The sequence below is a fragment of the Micromonas commoda genome, chromosome 16, assembly GCF_000090985.2.
Source record: "Micromonas commoda chromosome 16, complete sequence".
Taxonomy (NCBI): domain Eukaryota; kingdom Viridiplantae; phylum Chlorophyta; class Mamiellophyceae; order Mamiellales; family Mamiellaceae; genus Micromonas; species Micromonas commoda.
In genome coordinates this window covers 111,416-127,565 of record NC_013053.1, presented here as the reverse complement: position 1 = coordinate 127,565, position 16,150 = coordinate 111,416, and the positions used below count along the sequence as shown (strand labels likewise).

The 16,150-nt window shown below is 67.2% G+C and overlaps 9 protein-coding genes across 9 annotated transcripts; 4 read left to right on the top strand and 5 right to left on the bottom strand.

Moving 5' to 3' along the window:
- Window positions 1–73: 73 nt before the first annotated feature.
- Window positions 74–901, bottom strand: MICPUN_64705 (predicted protein; the record flags this gene model as incomplete). Its single annotated transcript, XM_002506617.1, has 2 exons — window positions 74–271; window positions 356–901. 2 exons carry the CDS (start codon window positions 899–901, stop codon window positions 74–76), a joined length of 744 nt encoding a protein of 247 aa, XP_002506663.1.
- Window positions 902–1,074: 173 nt separating this feature from the next.
- On the bottom strand, window positions 1,075–1,821 carry MICPUN_104518 (predicted protein; the record flags this gene model as incomplete). The annotated part of the gene is made up of 1 exon (XM_002506616.1): window positions 1,075–1,821. One exon carries the CDS (start codon window positions 1,819–1,821, stop codon window positions 1,075–1,077), a length of 747 nt encoding a protein of 248 aa, XP_002506662.1.
- Window positions 1,822–1,944: 123 nt separating this feature from the next.
- Window positions 1,945–3,206, top strand: MICPUN_96064 (predicted protein). Its single transcript, XM_002506771.1, has 3 exons — window positions 1,945–2,047; window positions 2,204–2,264; window positions 2,411–3,206. Exons 1-3 carry the CDS (start codon window positions 1,974–1,976, stop codon window positions 3,149–3,151), a joined length of 876 nt encoding a protein of 291 aa, XP_002506817.1. The 5' UTR covers window positions 1,945–1,973; the 3' UTR covers window positions 3,152–3,206.
- An 11-nt stretch (window positions 3,207–3,217) lies between these two features.
- On the bottom strand, window positions 3,218–5,401 carry MICPUN_64702 (predicted protein; the record flags this gene model as incomplete). The annotated part of the gene is made up of 1 exon (XM_002506615.1): window positions 3,218–5,401. The coding sequence occupies one exon, from the start codon at window positions 5,399–5,401 to the stop codon at window positions 3,218–3,220; it is 2,184 nt and encodes a 727-aa protein (XP_002506661.1).
- Window positions 5,402–5,568: 167 nt separating this feature from the next.
- Window positions 5,569–5,889, bottom strand: MICPUN_77096 (predicted protein; the record flags this gene model as incomplete). The annotated part of the gene is made up of 1 exon (XM_002506614.1): window positions 5,569–5,889. A coding segment is annotated over one exon (321 nt), but the record flags the coding sequence as incomplete, so codon positions are not given.
- A 257-nt stretch (window positions 5,890–6,146) lies between these two features.
- Window positions 6,147–7,046, bottom strand: MICPUN_64700 (predicted protein; the record flags this gene model as incomplete). The annotated part of the gene is made up of 1 exon (XM_002506613.1): window positions 6,147–7,046. One exon carries the CDS (start codon window positions 7,044–7,046, stop codon window positions 6,147–6,149), a length of 900 nt encoding a protein of 299 aa, XP_002506659.1.
- Window positions 7,047–7,866: 820 nt separating this feature from the next.
- MICPUN_64699 (histone acetyltransferase) lies at window positions 7,867–9,673 on the top strand (the record flags this gene model as incomplete). The annotated part of the gene is made up of 2 exons (XM_002506770.1): window positions 7,867–7,876; window positions 8,058–9,673. The coding sequence occupies 2 exons, from the start codon at window positions 7,867–7,869 to the stop codon at window positions 9,671–9,673; spliced, it is 1,626 nt and encodes a 541-aa protein (XP_002506816.1).
- A 1,448-nt stretch (window positions 9,674–11,121) lies between these two features.
- Window positions 11,122–12,738, top strand: MICPUN_53538 (monovalent Cation:Proton antiporter-2 family; the record flags this gene model as incomplete). The annotated part of the gene is made up of 1 exon (XM_002506769.1): window positions 11,122–12,738. The coding sequence occupies one exon, from the start codon at window positions 11,122–11,124 to the stop codon at window positions 12,736–12,738; it is 1,617 nt and encodes a 538-aa protein (XP_002506815.1).
- Window positions 12,739–12,901: 163 nt separating this feature from the next.
- Window positions 12,902–15,655, top strand: MICPUN_64697 (predicted protein; the record flags this gene model as incomplete). Its single annotated transcript, XM_002506768.1, has 1 exon — window positions 12,902–15,655. One exon carries the CDS (start codon window positions 12,902–12,904, stop codon window positions 15,653–15,655), a length of 2,754 nt encoding a protein of 917 aa, XP_002506814.1.
- Between the last annotated feature and the right edge of the window lie 495 nt (window positions 15,656–16,150).

The window sequence follows — 16,150 nt, the reverse complement described above, 5'->3', positions numbered from 1 at the left end:
ATGGACGACGTCGTTTGCGCTAAGGACGCTCATCGTAATCTTAAAATTAGTCTCGTCGAGCAATCCATCGTCGTCACCAAGTCCCCGGCGCGTCTGCCCTTCGCGTCGCCGGCTCGTCCGTCCCGTGCACCGGCGGCCCGTCGATCTGCCGCAGCGCCTCGTACACCCCCACCCCCGCGCTCACCGCCAGGTTCAGAGACCGAACGTGCGTCTCGTCGATGGGTATCCGCCGTATCCCGCCCGAGTCGGCACACGCGTCGTGCGCCGCGCCCTGTAAATAAACAAAACATGACGTCAGTCCAACCAATTTCCCATACGAAAATAATCGAAAATATGATTGACAAAATAAACGCACCGGCAGCCCCGTCGTCTCGGCGCCGAACAAGAGCCAGTCGCCGCTTCTGTACGCGCCCTCCTCCGCGTGCGGCCTGGCGCCGAACTTGCTGAACGCGACGAGCCGCCCCGGTGCGCCGAGTGCGTCGCGCCAGTACGCGTGAAACGCGTCCCAGTCGTCGTGCACCCTGACGCAGACGCTGTTCCAGTAGTCCAGCCCCGCGCGCTTGAGCTGGGCGTCGGTGAGGTCAAAGCCGAGCGGGCCGACGAGGTGGAGGGGTACCCTGGCCGCCGCGCACGTTCGCGCGATCGTGCCGGTGTTGCCCGGGATCTGCGGCGTGACGAGGACGACGGCGAGGTCCGATCGCTGGCCGTCGGACGCGGTCTCGATGGCTCGAACGGCGTCCAGCGGCTGTCGCGCGCCGCCGCCGCCGCTGGATGGAGGAATCTCCGCGGAGGCGACCAGCGCCGGGCGGAGGCGCCGGCCCGCGGCGGGGCGATGTTTCGCGGCGAGGCACGCGCGGAGGCTTCGGGGGATCGCGAGCGTCGCGAGCGTCGCCGTCGACATCCCTCCCGCGCGCCGCCGCGTCAAAGGCGGGGCGCTCCGAGAAATGCTTTCCGAGACTGTCGATGTCAAATCTCTCTTTTGCTATCACGAGTCTCTCGCGAACCCGCCCCCCACGCCGCGCCCGGCATCTCGGCCGTGGCTGGCGCGTCCCTACCCGCGCGTCCTCGCCCATCTCATCGCGCCCGTATCTGGATCATCCTGCCCCCCGTGGGCGACGGCACCCTGACCACCCTATCCAATCCCGCCGGTCGCACGAACGGGTCGAACGAGTGCCTGCTCCTGTCCGGCGTGCGTGCGACGTCTGTTCCCGGTGCTTGTACCCCCGCGCCGTTCGCGAAGAGCCTCCGCGCCGCGGCAAGATCCTCCTCCGCGTCGTCGCCCATCGCGCCCGCGCCCTTCGTCGGAGGCGTGCCGAACGGATTCCGTCGGCGCTCGGCGCGCTCCTCGACCGGCGCCGACGAGGTGCCGCGCGCCGCCCCGCCACGAGCGGGGGGAACGACAGCGGTGGTGTGCGCCATCATCTCGACCGCCTCGAGCCGCGACGCGAGCGCGTCCGCCCTCGCTCGCTCCGCCATGAGATCCTCCCGCGCCCTGGCCAGCTCATCCCGCAGCGACGCGTTCTCATCCTCGAGCGACCGCGACGTCTTCGTCGTCGTCATCCGCGCCTTCGTCCGCGGCTTTGCCTCGGGGCTGAGCATCGGACCGGGCACGTCGAACGGACTGTCCGCGAGCACCCGCCGCGGTTTCGCGTCGCGCGCGGCGCGCTCGATGGGGCGGGCGGCGCGCCGCTCGAGGTGATCGTCGTCGCCGTCGTACGCGCGAAGACCCGCGGCGGAGACGCGGCTCGCGGTCTTGGCTGCGGGCGCCGCCGCGGGCGAGAGGAGCTGCTCGTGGCGCCGGGCGTTGGACAGCCAGCCCATCGTCGGCGCGCGTGAGAGTGCCGACACAGCTGTCAACGTTGCGGTGTGAGCTGATTTGTTCGGGGCACCGTGTCGATTGTTTTAGGTTGGACTTTGTGACTGGGCGCCCGTACACAGCCCGAACGCGCGCGGAAAGAGGCGCGACGGGCACGATGGCGGCCCTCAAGCTCGATTACTCCGTGCTGGACGCGCCGCAGCGCGCGACGGACAGGATAGAGGCCGACTGGTGCGCATCCGCCCGCGCGCCCCGTCGCCATCGCTCGCTCCCGACCCTGTTTGGGGCAGATCTGACCCAAACGTGCCTGTCCTCGCTCTGCCTGCTCCGTCGTCGATCGCCCTCGAGCCTCGCCTGACCGCGCCATCCCCGATCCGACCCACGCAGCGCGCGAGAGATCCACGGCGACGTTCACGCGCAGAACTTCAAGCTGCCCATGGTCGAGAACGTGCGTCCGCCCGCCCGGATGTACCCCCGGCGCCCCGCGCGCAACGTCAAATTTTCCTTCTAGGGTTGCCCCCCAACACCGTTTGAACGCGCGCGCCGAGATCTGACCCGCGCCCTGACCAAACTACCCCTCCCATCCGTCCGCAGTACGACGAGTTCCAGCGCGAGGTTGTCGATTACGTCAAGCCCAATCACGGCACCACCACGCTCGGTTTCATCTTCGAGCACGGCGTCGTCATCGCGGTCGACTCTCGCGCCTCCCAAGGGCCGTACATCTCGTCGCAGACGGTCAAGAAGGTGATCGAGATCAACCCCTACCTGCTCGGCACCATGGCGGGCGGCGCGGCGGACTGCCAGTTCTGGCAGCGCAACCTCGGCATCCAGTGCAGGCTCCACGAGCTGGAGAACGGCAAGCGCATCTCCGTCGCGGGCGCGTCCAAGCTCCTCGCCAACACCCTCTACGGCTACCGAGGCCAAGGCCTCTCCATGGGCACCATGGTCGCGGGATGGGATCTGAAAGGACCGGGGCTGTACTACGTGGACTCGGACGGCACCCGGCTCAAGGGCCAGCGGTTCTCGGTGGGATCTGGGAGCCTGTTCGCGTACGGCGTCCTCGATCAGGGGTACAGGTGGGATCTCAGCGTGGAAGAGGCGTGCGAGCTGGGCCGAAGGGCCATCTATCACGCCACATTTCGCGACGCGTTTTCCGGCGGGACGATATCCGTGTATCACGTAAACGAGAACGGGTGGACCAAGGTGAGCGGCACCGACGTGGGCGAGCTGCACTTCGAGTACTACCCCGCGGACCCGGTCGAGAACCCCGAAGGAGGGAAAGGAGCGGGCGGCGGAAAAGACAAAGACGCGGCGGGGGACGCCATGGAGTCGTGAGCGGTCTCCGCCCGATTGTAACTTTAAGCGTACGTCGCTCCGATTATTCGCTTCCAAGTGTTGGAGTCACCGCCGTCGATCGCGTTTCCCGCCCCGAGCGTCCAACTCGTCGCTCAGGTCGTCCCTCTCTTTCCGCCGCCTCAACTCCACCGCGACGTCCTCGTCGTCCTGCGCGTCGTACACTCCCTCGTCCATCGCCTCGCCGTCCTCCATCGCCTCCCTCGCCTGCGCCTCGCGCCGTCCGAGCTTCTCGACGTACTTGACAAACACCGCCTCGGCGTCCGCCCGGTACGTCTCCTTGGGTTTCTCTTTGACGTTCGATGGATCGTTCCCCCCCTTCCCCTCAACGGGTCCATCGTCGCCACCGCCGCCGCTCGCGGGTTGACCGACGCACTTGATCCACGCGCGCTCGCCCGCGAGCGCGGTCTCGACGTCCGCCCACGTCGAGCTCGGCGTGATGGGCACGTCTCGCCGCCGGGACCTGAGCAGGTAATAGAAATCGTCCAGGGCGCGTTCCTTCCGGCGCGCCGCGCGTCTCGCGCGTTCCTTCGCGGCCACCACCGCGTCGCCGCACGCGACCCGCAGCCTCTCCTCCTCCTCCTCCTCCTCCTCCTCCTCCTTCGAGTCGACGCGTCGAGGTTGAGCCCCGTCGATCTCCCCGTCCCGAGCCTCGTCACCCCCCGTCTCTCCCGTCACCCGCGCCGGAAGCGACGCCTTCCCGCGCACCGCCGCCATCAGCGCATCCCTCGTCGTCTCGTTCGCGATGATGTCGAAACCCGCCTTCGCCGCCGCCGCCTCGACGGCGGCTCGGTCCTCCGCCGCTAACAATTCCATCTCCTCCTGCTCGTCGTCGTACAATTCTCGGGCCCGGGACCCGGAGAGGTTACGGGACAACTCGACGAACGCGACGTCGTTCTCGAGGAACCTCTCCACGAACGTTCGCCACGGCATCCGCAACCGCAACGAGCCGCGGTGGCGCGCGCGCTTGAGCGATCTCACGAACGCGTCGCGGCGCCGGCGCTCCTCGCGCAGACGCGCCGCCTTCTCCTCCCTCGCCAGCCGCGCGTGCGCCCTCTCGAGCTCGTCGGCGTATTCCTCGTACGCCTCCAACTGGATCGATCGGTCGAGGGTTCGAATCCCCCCGTCGCCGTCCTTATCAGGGTTTGTCGTTTCGACGTCCTTGGCGAGCTCGTCGAGGACCCTGCGCCACGTCCAGTCCACGACGCCGTCCACGCCCATCGCGCGCAGCGTCGCTTTAAACGCGTTCACTTTCTCGTCCCTGAGTTTCTTCTTCTCGTCCCTGAGTTTGATTCGCAGCGCGTCGCAGAAGGATCGGAACAGGTCCTCGCGATCGCGCGGGTCCTTCACGGCGCTCCATCGGGGATCTTCAGCTCCCGCGATGGCGTCGACGTGGTCCTGTAACCGAGGCCTGTGCCGCGCGAGCGACGGATCTTCGACGCCGAATTCTCGCCAGCGCTCTTCGAGCATGGCGGTGAAGTTCGCCCTCGCCGCCTTCTCCGCTAGCCTCTTCGCCTCGCGCTCGTGCTTCGCCCGCTGGGTCTGGTACTCGTTGAAGCACTGCTTCTTGTCGCCGATCGTTTTGAGCGCGCCGAAGCGTTCGTCGGCGGCGATCTGCTTCGCGGTCTCGTCCCATTTGGCGCCGGCTCGAATCTCGTAATCCTCGAGGAGCTCCTTGAACGCAGCCTTGGCTTCCTCCCTGTCGGCGTAGACGCGCGGCGGGGCGTTGGGGTCGCGCGGTCTCGGGACCCGAGCTTTCGGGCTGCCCGCGGATGGGCCCGCGGATGCGGCGGCGGCGGCTGCGGGTGGTGGTGGTGGGGCGGGTGATGATGATCTCGCCGCGGCGGCGGCAGCAATGGCGGTTTGCGCCAGCGCAGCCGCCTCGCGCGCCAGGCGCAGGTCGTCCGGGAGGGACCAGCGCGTCTCTCGCGTGTCTTGATGGTAGTAGTACGTCCTGCCGTCGGGCGCCCGGTTCTCTCTCCATCGCGTCGACGCGTCAGCTCGCTCCATCGGAGTCATGAGTTCCTGCGGCTTGGCGTACGTCGATCGCGTGCCGTCGTTCCAGTAGGGCCTGCCGTCCGGCGCGCGATGCTCGGTCCACCTGCGCGGGGGCGCGGGTGGCGCGGGGGCGACCCGGGATGGCGGGCCCGGGGGTGCGCCCGCGCCGCCTCCGGGCGGCGCGGGCGCGGTCATCCACGCCGGAAGCGTGGCCGCGCGGCCTCGCCCCGCCATGATCGGTGACGCGCGTCGTGGGATCTGAGAGATTCGATTATTACAGCGTGCGAACGAAGAGCCAGGCGAGATCTCTACAGCATCTAGTTGTCCTTCTTCTCCTCCGGGGTGGCGGTCTCCTGGACGGGCTCGTCCGGGTCCGGTATCGCCCTCTCCACCGCGCCCAGCTCCAGGAGCCGCGCCTCGATGCCCTTCAGGTCCGCGCCCTCGATGGCGTCGCCCACCTTCTCGCCCCCCTTGAAGAACATGAACGTCGGCATGCACCTGACGCCAGCCTTGGCCGCGACGTCTTTCGCGCGATCGACGTCAACCTTGAGGAAGCGAACGTCGCCGTACTTCAGCGACATCTTCGCGAAGTGGGGCGCGATGCGCTTGCACGGGCCGCACCAGGACGCCGTGAAGTCGACGACGGCGACAGCGCCCGCCGCCTTGGCGTCGGCAATCGCGGCGTCGAACGCCGTCGAGTCGATCGCCTCCTTGACCGCGCCTTTTCTCGCGGGCGCGGGCTTGGGGCCGAACCTGCGCTTTATCCAGGCGCTTATGATTCGGGTGATGAGGAACATGATCAACAGGCGGGTGGTGGGGTTGATGGACTGCCACTTGTCCACGAACGGAGCGGCGAGGTCCGCGAGGGGAGCCATGAGGGAGTCCATGTCGGCGCGCCAATCACGAATGACGCGATCGATCGCGCAACTTTCGCGCTTTCCAAATTTTTGAAGGTCCTAATTATAAAGTGGCGACTCGGTCACTCGCTCGGGAACCCGCCGAGGGGATCATCCCCGTCATCCGTCCCGCCCTGTCCTCCCCCGCCCCTCGTCCCCGCCGACGCCGCGGCGGATGCCATGCGCCTGGCGGCGTCCAGCAGTTTCGCCCTATCGCCGACGGCATCCACGCCCAGCCTTGCGAGCGCGTCTTCATCCAGGTTGACGAATGCGGCTGCGTCCACCCTGTTCTTCTTAAACGTCTTCGCGAGGTGCGATAGGCCGTACCGCTCCAGAGCATCGTTCACCGGCGCGTACGCGTCGACCCCGACCAGCGGGTGATCGTCCCCGGCGAGGAAGTGCGTCGCCTTGGTGCGCCAGAGGACGTCCACGATGCCGCTCTTGCCGCACAGTTCCTTCTCCACCCACGATTCGGACCCCCACGACGACGTCTTGACCTTGCCGTCGCGGTCCTTGTACGCGGTCCACAGGCCGTAGACGACGCCGGACTTGGCCATCAGCTCCGACGCGAACTTGATCTGGGAATGAATTTGGGACGGGGAATGAGCACGGGTGAGTCGAGGGGGAGGATCGTGTTTGGCGGGATTCGTCGTTGTTGTTTCGTGGGTGATCTCGAGGATCGATGTGCCGAAACCGGGAGGAGGGTCATTCACCTGGTGGATGAGGCGCCGCTGCACGGTCCCGTCCCACTGCCCGTCGCTGCTCGCGATCTGCGCGAACTGCCGCTTCTTCCGAATCCCCCGCTGGTGCTTAGCGCAGTCGCACCCGCACCCGGGCTCCTTGCACGAGAGCGACCGAGGATGTTTCCAGTGTCCGCAGTTTGGGCATTGGACCTGCGACGGGGGTTTGACGCGGGGCTTCCCGCCGACGCCCGCGCCGCTCGCCCCGTCGCCCTCGCCGCTCGATCCGCGCGCGAGATCCATCGATGATCGCGCGCGGGGTGGTCGTCGCGACGGTGCACTGGCGTGTGATGGGGGCGTTCAACGCGTGTGATACTCATAAAATTTCGGGCCGTCCGACGTCCCGCGTCCCACGTGAGGCGCTGACCACGTTAACCCGAGCAGATTTTTGCCCAAATTTGCCCGGTTTTGCCAGTGTGAAATCCCGCGTTTTTGGTGTTTTTTGGGAGAAATCCAACAATCGACGAACGTGCGGTGTGGTCGCCGCGGGGGGCGGGCTGGGGCGGGCGCGGGGCGGGCGCGGCAGTACCCGGCCACACTCACGGAGGTGTCCCCCGAATCTGAGCGCAAAAGTCGGACGTTATCATCCTCAAGAAAGCGGTGCCCCGAACCCGGCATGAGGGGGTGCCACAGCGTTCCGAAATCGAATCCATCGACTTTGCGACACCACCTTTTTCGGGAGAGGAGTCGCACGGGTATGCCGCCGGGGCAGCACCCACCCGGTCACAGCGCTCGAGGGGCCCCCGCAGTCTCGCGCGCAAAGACGAACATCTTGTCGGCCGGCATGCCCCGCGACTCAACCCGGCAAAGGGGGACACTTTGGGGACACCCTTTCGACGAGTTATGACTCAAGAAACACCCGGAAAAGGCAAAAACTGTCCCCTTTTTGACCGGGTTAACGTGGTCAGCGCCTGAGCGAGCTGTGACTCAGGCGCTCTCTGCTCGCGTCCAGCTGTGCGCGCTCCGTCGACCTCCGGTCACTCCTCGCGCGCGCGGCGAATCGATCGACCGGACGCGCGCGCGAAGGGGAGGGAAAACCAACATCAGCATGGGCGTCGTCGCCATGTCGCAAGGTGCGCGCCCGTCGCCCGTTCCCCGGCGCCCTTTCCCCCGCTCGCGCCACCGCCGCCGCCGCCCGAGACGAAGGGCGGCATCCCTCTCTCGGCCGGACGCGATCCCTCCCTCTCCGATGAGCCGATGACGTCCCATCCCCGCCGAACTGACGTTCCCCCCGCGTTCACGACACAATCGCAGAGGAGGCGAGGGTGCGCGCCATAGCGGACGTGGTGCGCGTCATGATCGACGCCGTCAGGGACGGCAAGGTCATCAACCTCAACGCCGTCAAGAACGAAGCCGCCCGACGGTACGGCCTGAAGCGGTCGCCGAAGCTCGTCGAGCTCATCGGCGCCGTGCCCGACGAGCACCGCGAATCCCTTCTCCCGCAGCTCCGCGCCAAACCCGTGCGAACCGCGTCGGGCATCGCCGTCGTCGCCGTCATGTCCAAGCCCCATCGGTGCCCCCACATCGCGACGACGGGAAACATCTGCGTCTACTGCCCCGGGGGACCCGACAGCGATTTCGAGTACTCCACGCAGTCGTACACCGGGTACGAGCCCACGAGCATGCGCGCGATACGCGCGAGGTACGACCCGTACGTTCAGGCGCGCGGCAGGGTGGACCAGCTGCGCAGGTTGGGTCACAGCGTCGACAAGGTTGAGTACATCTTGATGGGGGGCACGTTCATGTCGTTGCCGGCGGAGTATCGCGACTGGTTCGTGCGTAACCTGCACGACGCCCTGAGCGGCGCGAGCAGCTCTAACGTCGCCGACGCCGTCGCCGCGTCCGAGCACTCGCACACCAAGTGCGTCGGGTTGACGATCGAGACCCGCCCGGATTACTGCCTCTCGCCGCACCTCCGACAGATGCTCGGCTACGGGTGCACGCGACTGGAGATTGGGTTGCAGTCGGTGTACGAGGACGTGGCGCGAGACACGAACCGCGGGCACACCGTCGCCGCGGTGCAAAAGTGCTTCGAGCTCGCGAAAGACGCGGGGTTCAAGGTTGTGGTGCACATGATGCCAGACCTGCCCAACGTGGGCATGGAGCGAGATCTGGAATCCTTTCGCGAGTTTTTCGAATCCCCAGACTTTCGCACCGACGGATTGAAGCTCTACCCCACGCTGGTCATCCGGGGCACCGGGCTGTACGAGCTGTGGCGCACGGGACGGTACAAGAACTACGCCCCGGACAGGCTTGTGGACCTCGTCGCGAGGGTGCTCGCGTTGGTCCCGCCTTGGGTCAGGGTGTACAGGGTGCAGCGCGACATACCGATGCCGCTCGTCACCGCGGGGGTTGAGAAGGGTAACCTGCGGGAGCTCGCGCTCGCGCGTATGGGTGACCTCGGGTTGCGTTGCAGGGACGTCCGTACGCGGGAGGTTGGGATCCAAGACATCCACTCGAAGGTGAAACCCCGGGAGGTTGAGCTCGTGCGCAGGGACTACGCGGCTAACGGGGGATGGGAGACTTTTTTAGCGTACGAGGACCCGGGGAGGGACATTTTGGTCGGCTTGCTCCGTCTGCGACGGTGCGGCCGCACCGCGGGGAAGACGTCGCCGGAACTGAAGGGTAGGTGCTCGATGGTTCGCGAGTTGCACGTGTACGGCAGCGCGGTGGCGGTGCACAGTCGCGAGCGGGGAAAGTTTCAGCACCAGGGCTACGGCACTTTGTTGATGCGGGAAGCTGAGCGCATCGCGCGCGACGAGCACCGGAGTAAAAAGTTGGCGGTGATATCCGGCGTGGGCACGAGGCACTACTACCGCAAGCTGGGGTACGAGCTGGAGGGGCCGTACATGGTCAAGTCGCTGCGATGAGTGTGCTTACACATGGAGTGTTAGGTAGCCGGTGTTATACACGTGATGAGTTTAGGAAATTCTTGGCTAAAGCGAGTGATGATGGTCCGCCTCGTGAAAAATCAAACCACACGTCGAGACGCGGTCGTCGCGAGCGGAGGCGCGGCGCGGGACGCATGCGGCGGCGCGCGGTTTTCGTCGCGATCGTCGCCCTCCTCGCGGGCGGCATCCCCGCGGTCCGATCGCTGGACCCGTGGGAGCGCGCCAGCGGCGACGCCTCCGAGATCGTCGAGTCGTCCCTCTCCTCGTCGTCGCTCCGCGATGATGGGAACGACGAAGACGGCGGCCCCGCAACGCGAACGACCGATGACTCGGTCCTTGCGCCTCCCGCTCCTCGGCTCTACCCTCCGGGTACCGGCGCGTACGCACCCCCGGGGGAGGGTTCGGTGAGGAGCGGAAGACGCAAGGGGTACGAGAACACCATCGCGGCGCAGATCGAAAAAGCCATCGACGCCGAGTTTAGCGACGAGGACGTCCCGAACGACGGGGCCCAAACCAACCGGGGAGGATCCGCGCGCGGCGACGGCCTCGGCGACGGATCCGCCGCGCTGCTCGTGAACGACGGATCCGATTTGGGGGGAGGATCCAAGTTTGAGAGCGAGCGGCGCGAAGAGGGCGCGGTGCTGGAGCGCGTGGTGGTGGTCAGCGGGACGGGCAAGGGAGAGGCGGAGGTGGTCGTGGCGAAGAAGGGCAACGTCGCGAAGGTGGTGGAGGAGGAAGAGGAGGATCGGGAGCAGGAGCGGGATGGAGAGGACGCCGTGCACCATCGGGAGAAGGCGACGGACGAAGCGTCGGCGGATCGGGCCGAGGACGTCGTCGACGCCGAGAACGAGGTGGAGGATCTCGACTACGCGGAGAGGCATCGAAGGCGAAGGGGGAACGCGGCGCCGCCGCCGCCCCCGGGCGCGGGTGCCTCCGCGTCCTCGTCGTCCGCGAAGGGGGAACGTTCGTATCCCGACACCACCACCGCCGCGATGACCGACACGACCGTTACGACCGTTACGACGACGGGTCCCGAGGTTAGCGACGGTTCGGATCCGGCTAAAGATTTCGTGTCTCACGCGTCCGCGGGGAACAGGGCGCACGGCATCTCCGTCGACGAGGAGAACGAATCCGCGGACGACGTCCACCTGGCGCAGAGACTGGCCGCGGACGAACGTTTGCGACGCGCGGAACACTTTTTGTCCGACGTCGGACACGTTTTGTCCGACGTGGACGACGTGCTCACGGGCAAGATCATCGACAAGAGAGCCGCGAAGAGGGAAAGGGAAACGGAGGAAACGGACGACCCTGATAACGACCCTGTCGACCCTAACGACCCTAACGCCGACGCCGAGAAGAAGAACGAACAACGCGAGAAGAAGAAGAAACGCGTCAACGCGGAGGACGCCGAGCAGGTGCTCCGCATCATGGACGCCAAGGATAACGAATTCGTCGCCACGTCCACCAAGGCGAGCGCGTACGAACTCTCCACTGATAAAAGGCTCGTCGTCGATCTCATCGAGGTGTACGTCGCCGCAGCGATCGGCGCGTTCGTCTTTGTCCACGTGTTGGGTCACCCGCCCTTTGGCGGGGTGGTTATCGCGGGGATGTGCGTAGGTCCGAGCGGGTTGGACGTCGTGGGAGAATTGGTGCAGGTGACGACGCTCGCGCAGCTGGGGGTGCTGCTGCCGCTGTTCGCGAGGGGCGCGGAGCTCGCGACCGCGGCGAGGGAACGCCGGTCTCTGAACGCGCCATCCTCGGCACCCGGGTCGGCACCCGGGTTGGCACCCTCCTCGGCACCCTCGGCACCCAAGGCTACTCGGTTGAAGACGTTCGCGGATGCGTTTGGCGCCTTTGGCGTCGCGTGCGTCTGCGCCTTTTGTTCGCCTCTGTTCGGGACGACGCCGGCGGTTGGCGCGTGCGTCGGTTCAGTGCTCGCGTTCTCGTCGACGGAGACGATGCGATGGGGACGCGAACGGCCGGCGCGTCGGGGGGGGAGGAGGAGGCTTCCTAATTCGCGGGGACGGGGCTTCCTTCGTACTGGAGGGGGAGGCGAAGCCGCGGCGAAAAACGCGTTCGACCCGGCCGCCGCCGGCGACCTCTACGCCCGCGCGATGCGCGCCCACGACGACGCCGACGACGCCGACGACGTTGACGATGGCAACCTCTTCGCCCGGGCGATACCCCCCGCGGTCTCGTCTCGCCTCGCGCTTCACGACTGGTCGCTCGGACCGACTTTCGTCCTCGTCCACGCCGTCGCCGGAGCTCGCACCGCGTCCGACGTTTTATTCAACACCGTGGCGTTCAAGCTCCGGTCCACGGCGCTCGCGGTCGCCGTAACGGTCGCCGTAACGGTCGCGGCGTCGCCCGCGTGTAAGCGATTGATGGCTCGTCCCTTTCGGGGCGCGGCCGGGACGGAGCTGGCGCACATGGCGACGGTGTCCGCCGCGCTGACGGCTAGTTTTTTATCGCACCGGTTGGAGTTGGGGATGGAGGCTGGCGCGTTCGTGGGGGGCGTCGCGGCGGGCGCAGCCTTCGGGCCGTGGGAGGGGCACGGCGGGCACGGTGGACTCGGCGGGCACGGTGCCGAGGGTGCCGAGGGTGCCGAGGGTGCCGAGGAGAAGGCTCGAACCAAATCAGTCGCCGACGCCGTGGACCCGGTTCGAAGGATGTTCGAGACCCTTCAGCTAATCTCCGTCGGGATCTTGTGTCGACCGGAGTATCTCTGGGGCAACTTGAGCGTCGTAACGCTCGCCCTCGCATGCCTCGTGCTTCTCAAGACGTTCGTCGGCGGGTGCGTCATGGGCGTCTTTGACGGATGCCCGCGAGACGCGGCGGCGGCGATGGCGGGCATCGTCGGCGTCGCGGGTGATTTTTCATTCGCGATTATAATTCGAGCGCACCAGCTGGGGGCTTTGGGTAAGGAGACGTTCAGGGTGTTGATGGCGACGTGCGTGGCGAGCGTGATGATGGCGCCGTGGCTGAATTACGGGTTGGTGCCGTGGTTGGCGCGCGGCGGGAGGCGGCGGCGGCGTAGGTTCTAAGTGTTAGCGGCGACTATTCTTCAACTGTTGATCTGTTGGATCTGTTGGATCTGAAGCTGGATGATGCGTGCCGTGTCGCTCGTTAACAAAGGACATTACTCCGCGGGGGTTGTGTCCACACCCCCATCGCACGCGTCGAGGCGGCGCCGGCGCGGGTCGGGGGATGTCGTCGGCGGACGCGGACGATCCGCCGCGGTCGCGACTGTTCGTGGTGTGCCCCAAGGGCACCGGTCAGGACACCCTGCAGCGCGCGTTCGAAGATCTCCTCGCCAAGCTCTCGGCGGAGGATCCCCCGTTCGCGTCCGCGCGGGGGGAGACGACGACTGCGAGGAAGGACCCGGACGAGGACGCGCGTAAGGATGAACACCACGACGACGGGCTCGATGAAGAAGACGTCGGCGATGAACCGCCGCTCGTGAAACACCTGGAATCCGTGAGGGTCGTCCCGCGCAAGGGTGTCGCCTTCGCCAAGTTCTCGGATGCCGCCACCGCGATGCGGTGCATGGCGGCCATCGCCGACGCCAACGGCGCGCTGGGCGCCCTGAGGGTCAAGTGCATGCTCGCGGAACCCAAGGCGAGCGCCGGCGCCGGCGCGGGTGCGGCGGAGCGCGCGAACGGGACTCCACCACCACCACCACCACCACCACCACCACCAGGAGGAGCAGCAGCAGCAGCAGGACCGGCGGCGGCGGGATCAGGAGGAGGCGTCGCCGCGGGGTCCAGGCCCAGAGGCGAACGGTCGGGCGAACCCCCGGGGGGATCCGCGTCCCCCAAGCGAGCGAGACGAGGCGGCGACGGCGACGGGAATCGAACCGGCGACCCAAACAACTCCCGTCCAGCTGTGTTTCCCCCGCCGCCGCACCAAACCCCCGCCTGCGTCCTCGGGTCGGAGAGCCGACGCCGACATCATCGAACCTCGCGAACCTCGCCGACGTCCAGCGCGGAGAGCGGCGGGGGGATCGGAGGACGGGGAATCGGACGGTCGCCGGTTCAAAACCCCGTGCCGTCGCCGCCGCCGATGCCGCCGGGCCCGCCACCTGGGGTGTTCCTTGGGGAGGCGTGGATGGGGGACGGGCGCAGGGGCGCGTTGGTCTTCCACCCGCGAACGGGGGGGGTGCCGACTTTGGGGGTGCCGACTTTGGTCCACCCCGCCGCCGGCGCCCCGCCGCCGCCGCCGCACTACCCGCCGCCGGCGTTCGCGCACTTTCCCTCGGGGACGGCGCCGCATCCGCATGCATCCGCGCCGAACGCAACCCCGAACTTCGTTCACCACGCGCACGTGCCCGGCGTTCACCCGCGACCGAACGCGCCGCCGCCGCCGCCGCCCGATTGGCCGCCGCCGTCCCCCGCGGCGAGCGCCCGAAGCGGCGCGAGCAGCGCGTTGAGCGGCGGCGGCGGCGGCGGAGGAGGGGGAGTAACACGCGGAGGAGGAGGGGGCGGAGGAGGCGCCGGCGAGGTGACGACGTCCGCGGACTCCGATTCTGTCCGTTCGAACGGCGGCGGAGTAACGGCTGCTGGGCACACGCGCCGGGCCTTTGTCGTCCTCGACAAGACCGTCACGCAGTCGCACCTCGAGTCGCTGTTTCGGGACACGTGCGAAGGCGTTATAACGGTCGATTTGAAGACGGACGGTCACAGCGGTAAATCTCGCGGGTTCGCTTACGTAACCTTTGAAAGCCCCGCGTTTGTGCAAGCGGCGTGCGAGCGTTTGAACGGGCGGGAGCTGCCGGAAGGGAGCGGGGTGCGGTGCAAGGTGATGCCGGCGCTGGACCGGGAGCACCGACCGACGCCCGAGCGAAGTAACGGCTCGAACAAGCGGCGGAGTAACGGCAACGGTAACGGTAACGGCCGGGGTGGAGCCGGATCGGCGGCGGGCGGCGCGTCGAGCGGCGAGGGCGCCGATCGATCGACGCGGACCGAAGCGCCTTCGCCGTCGCCCGAATCGGATCTCGCGAAGAAAAAGACGAGGACGATGAACGAAGAAAAGGAGGAGGAGGAGGAGGAGGACGACGACGACGACGACGCGCTGAGCTGGCAGCTCCCCGGTCCCCGAAAATACTCCAGGCTGAACTCGCCGTCCGCCGGGGACGTCGTTCCCGCGCAACAGCGGTCGTTCGACCCGGACGACGACGGCGCGATTCGCGAGGAGGACGAGGAGGACGAGGAGGACGACGACGACGACGACGAGGCCGAGTCCGGCGTGGAGGCGGCGTCGAGCCGGCGACTGGTTCTTCGCCGTGACGCGTCCCGGAGCAAGGCGGAGGAGGAGGCGACGGACGCGGCGATGGCGCTGGGGAAGGTGAGCCTCGGGGTGGTGCCGGAGGAGGACACCACCGCGGTTTTAGCGGAAGGGGATCGAACGACGCGCCGGGAGGGGGGAACGGACGCCGAGCCCTCCGACGGGACGAGCCCCGACGATGCGCTGGACAAATTCGAAGGGGAAGGGGACGACGGCCCCGGGGGGAATCGAACCCGCGACCTCTCCGATCGCGACGACGACGAGCCCGCCGACGCCGCCGGCGCGGGGGAAACGACGGACCGGAAACCCGTCAACCGGCGACCGGGGAAGTCCGAGTCCGAACCCGCCTCCGGAGAGGTCGCGGGTTCGATTCCCCCCGGCGCCGGCCGCGTGTTATTTTTCCGGCTCGCGCTGCCCCTCCCCAGTTACGCCCTCCGGCACGTGCTGGCGTCGCACGGCGAGGTGGCGGAGCTGTCGATGCGGCCGGACGGGGCGTCCGGGCGAGTGGAGTACGCCGACGAGGAGGGCGCGGACGCCGCGCTCGAGGCGCTGCACGCGACGGAGATTCTCGGCATCGAGCTGCGGGTGTCGAGACTTCAGGCGGACGTGGTCGGGAAGAAAGCCGCAGCCGAGGGCGGTGGGGCGGATCAGAGGAAGAAACGGACGAGGAGGGCGTGAGGGTTCGGGGGTTGGGGATGAGACGAGCGTACGTCGTATCACACGCACATGCACACACACACACACACACACGAGAGAGCGAATCATAGATCGGACGCCTCGGCGTCTTTAAGCAAGTTGACGATATTCGTGTGCCCGTTTGTCGAGGCTTCGTGCATCGGCGTTTCTCCGTCGTCGGTGCACATGCGAACGTCTGCGCCGGCCCCGATCAGCAAGGCCACGCAGGCTTCGTGACCACACATAGCGGCAAAGAAGATTGGGGTATAACCTTTATTAGTCGTAACGTCAACATCCGCGCCCGCACGCAAGAGCGCCATGACGCACGACGTGTGGCCATATTCAGCCGCGTAACTCAGAGCCGTGGAGCCGTGTCTTGTCTTCTTATTCACATCAGCCCCTGCCTCAATCAGCAGCTTCACCAGAGCGATGTGGTCATAACAGGCAGCGAGATGCAACGCAGTAACTGCGACGTCGTCGATGGGCTGGTTTACGTCC

Bases quoted from the DNA above. Each gene is read 5' to 3' on its own strand.
- MICPUN_96064 (XM_002506771.1), top strand. From the start codon at position 1,974: ATGGCGGCCCTCAAGCTCGATTACTCCGTGCTGGACGCGCCGCAGCGC. The intron at 2,048-2,203 runs GTGCGCATCCGC...CGACCCACGCAG, and splicing joins GACAGGATAGAGGCCGACTG to CGCGCGAGAGATCCACGGCG. The intron at 2,265-2,410 runs GTGCGTCCGCCC...ATCCGTCCGCAG, and splicing joins AGCTGCCCATGGTCGAGAAC to TACGACGAGTTCCAGCGCGA.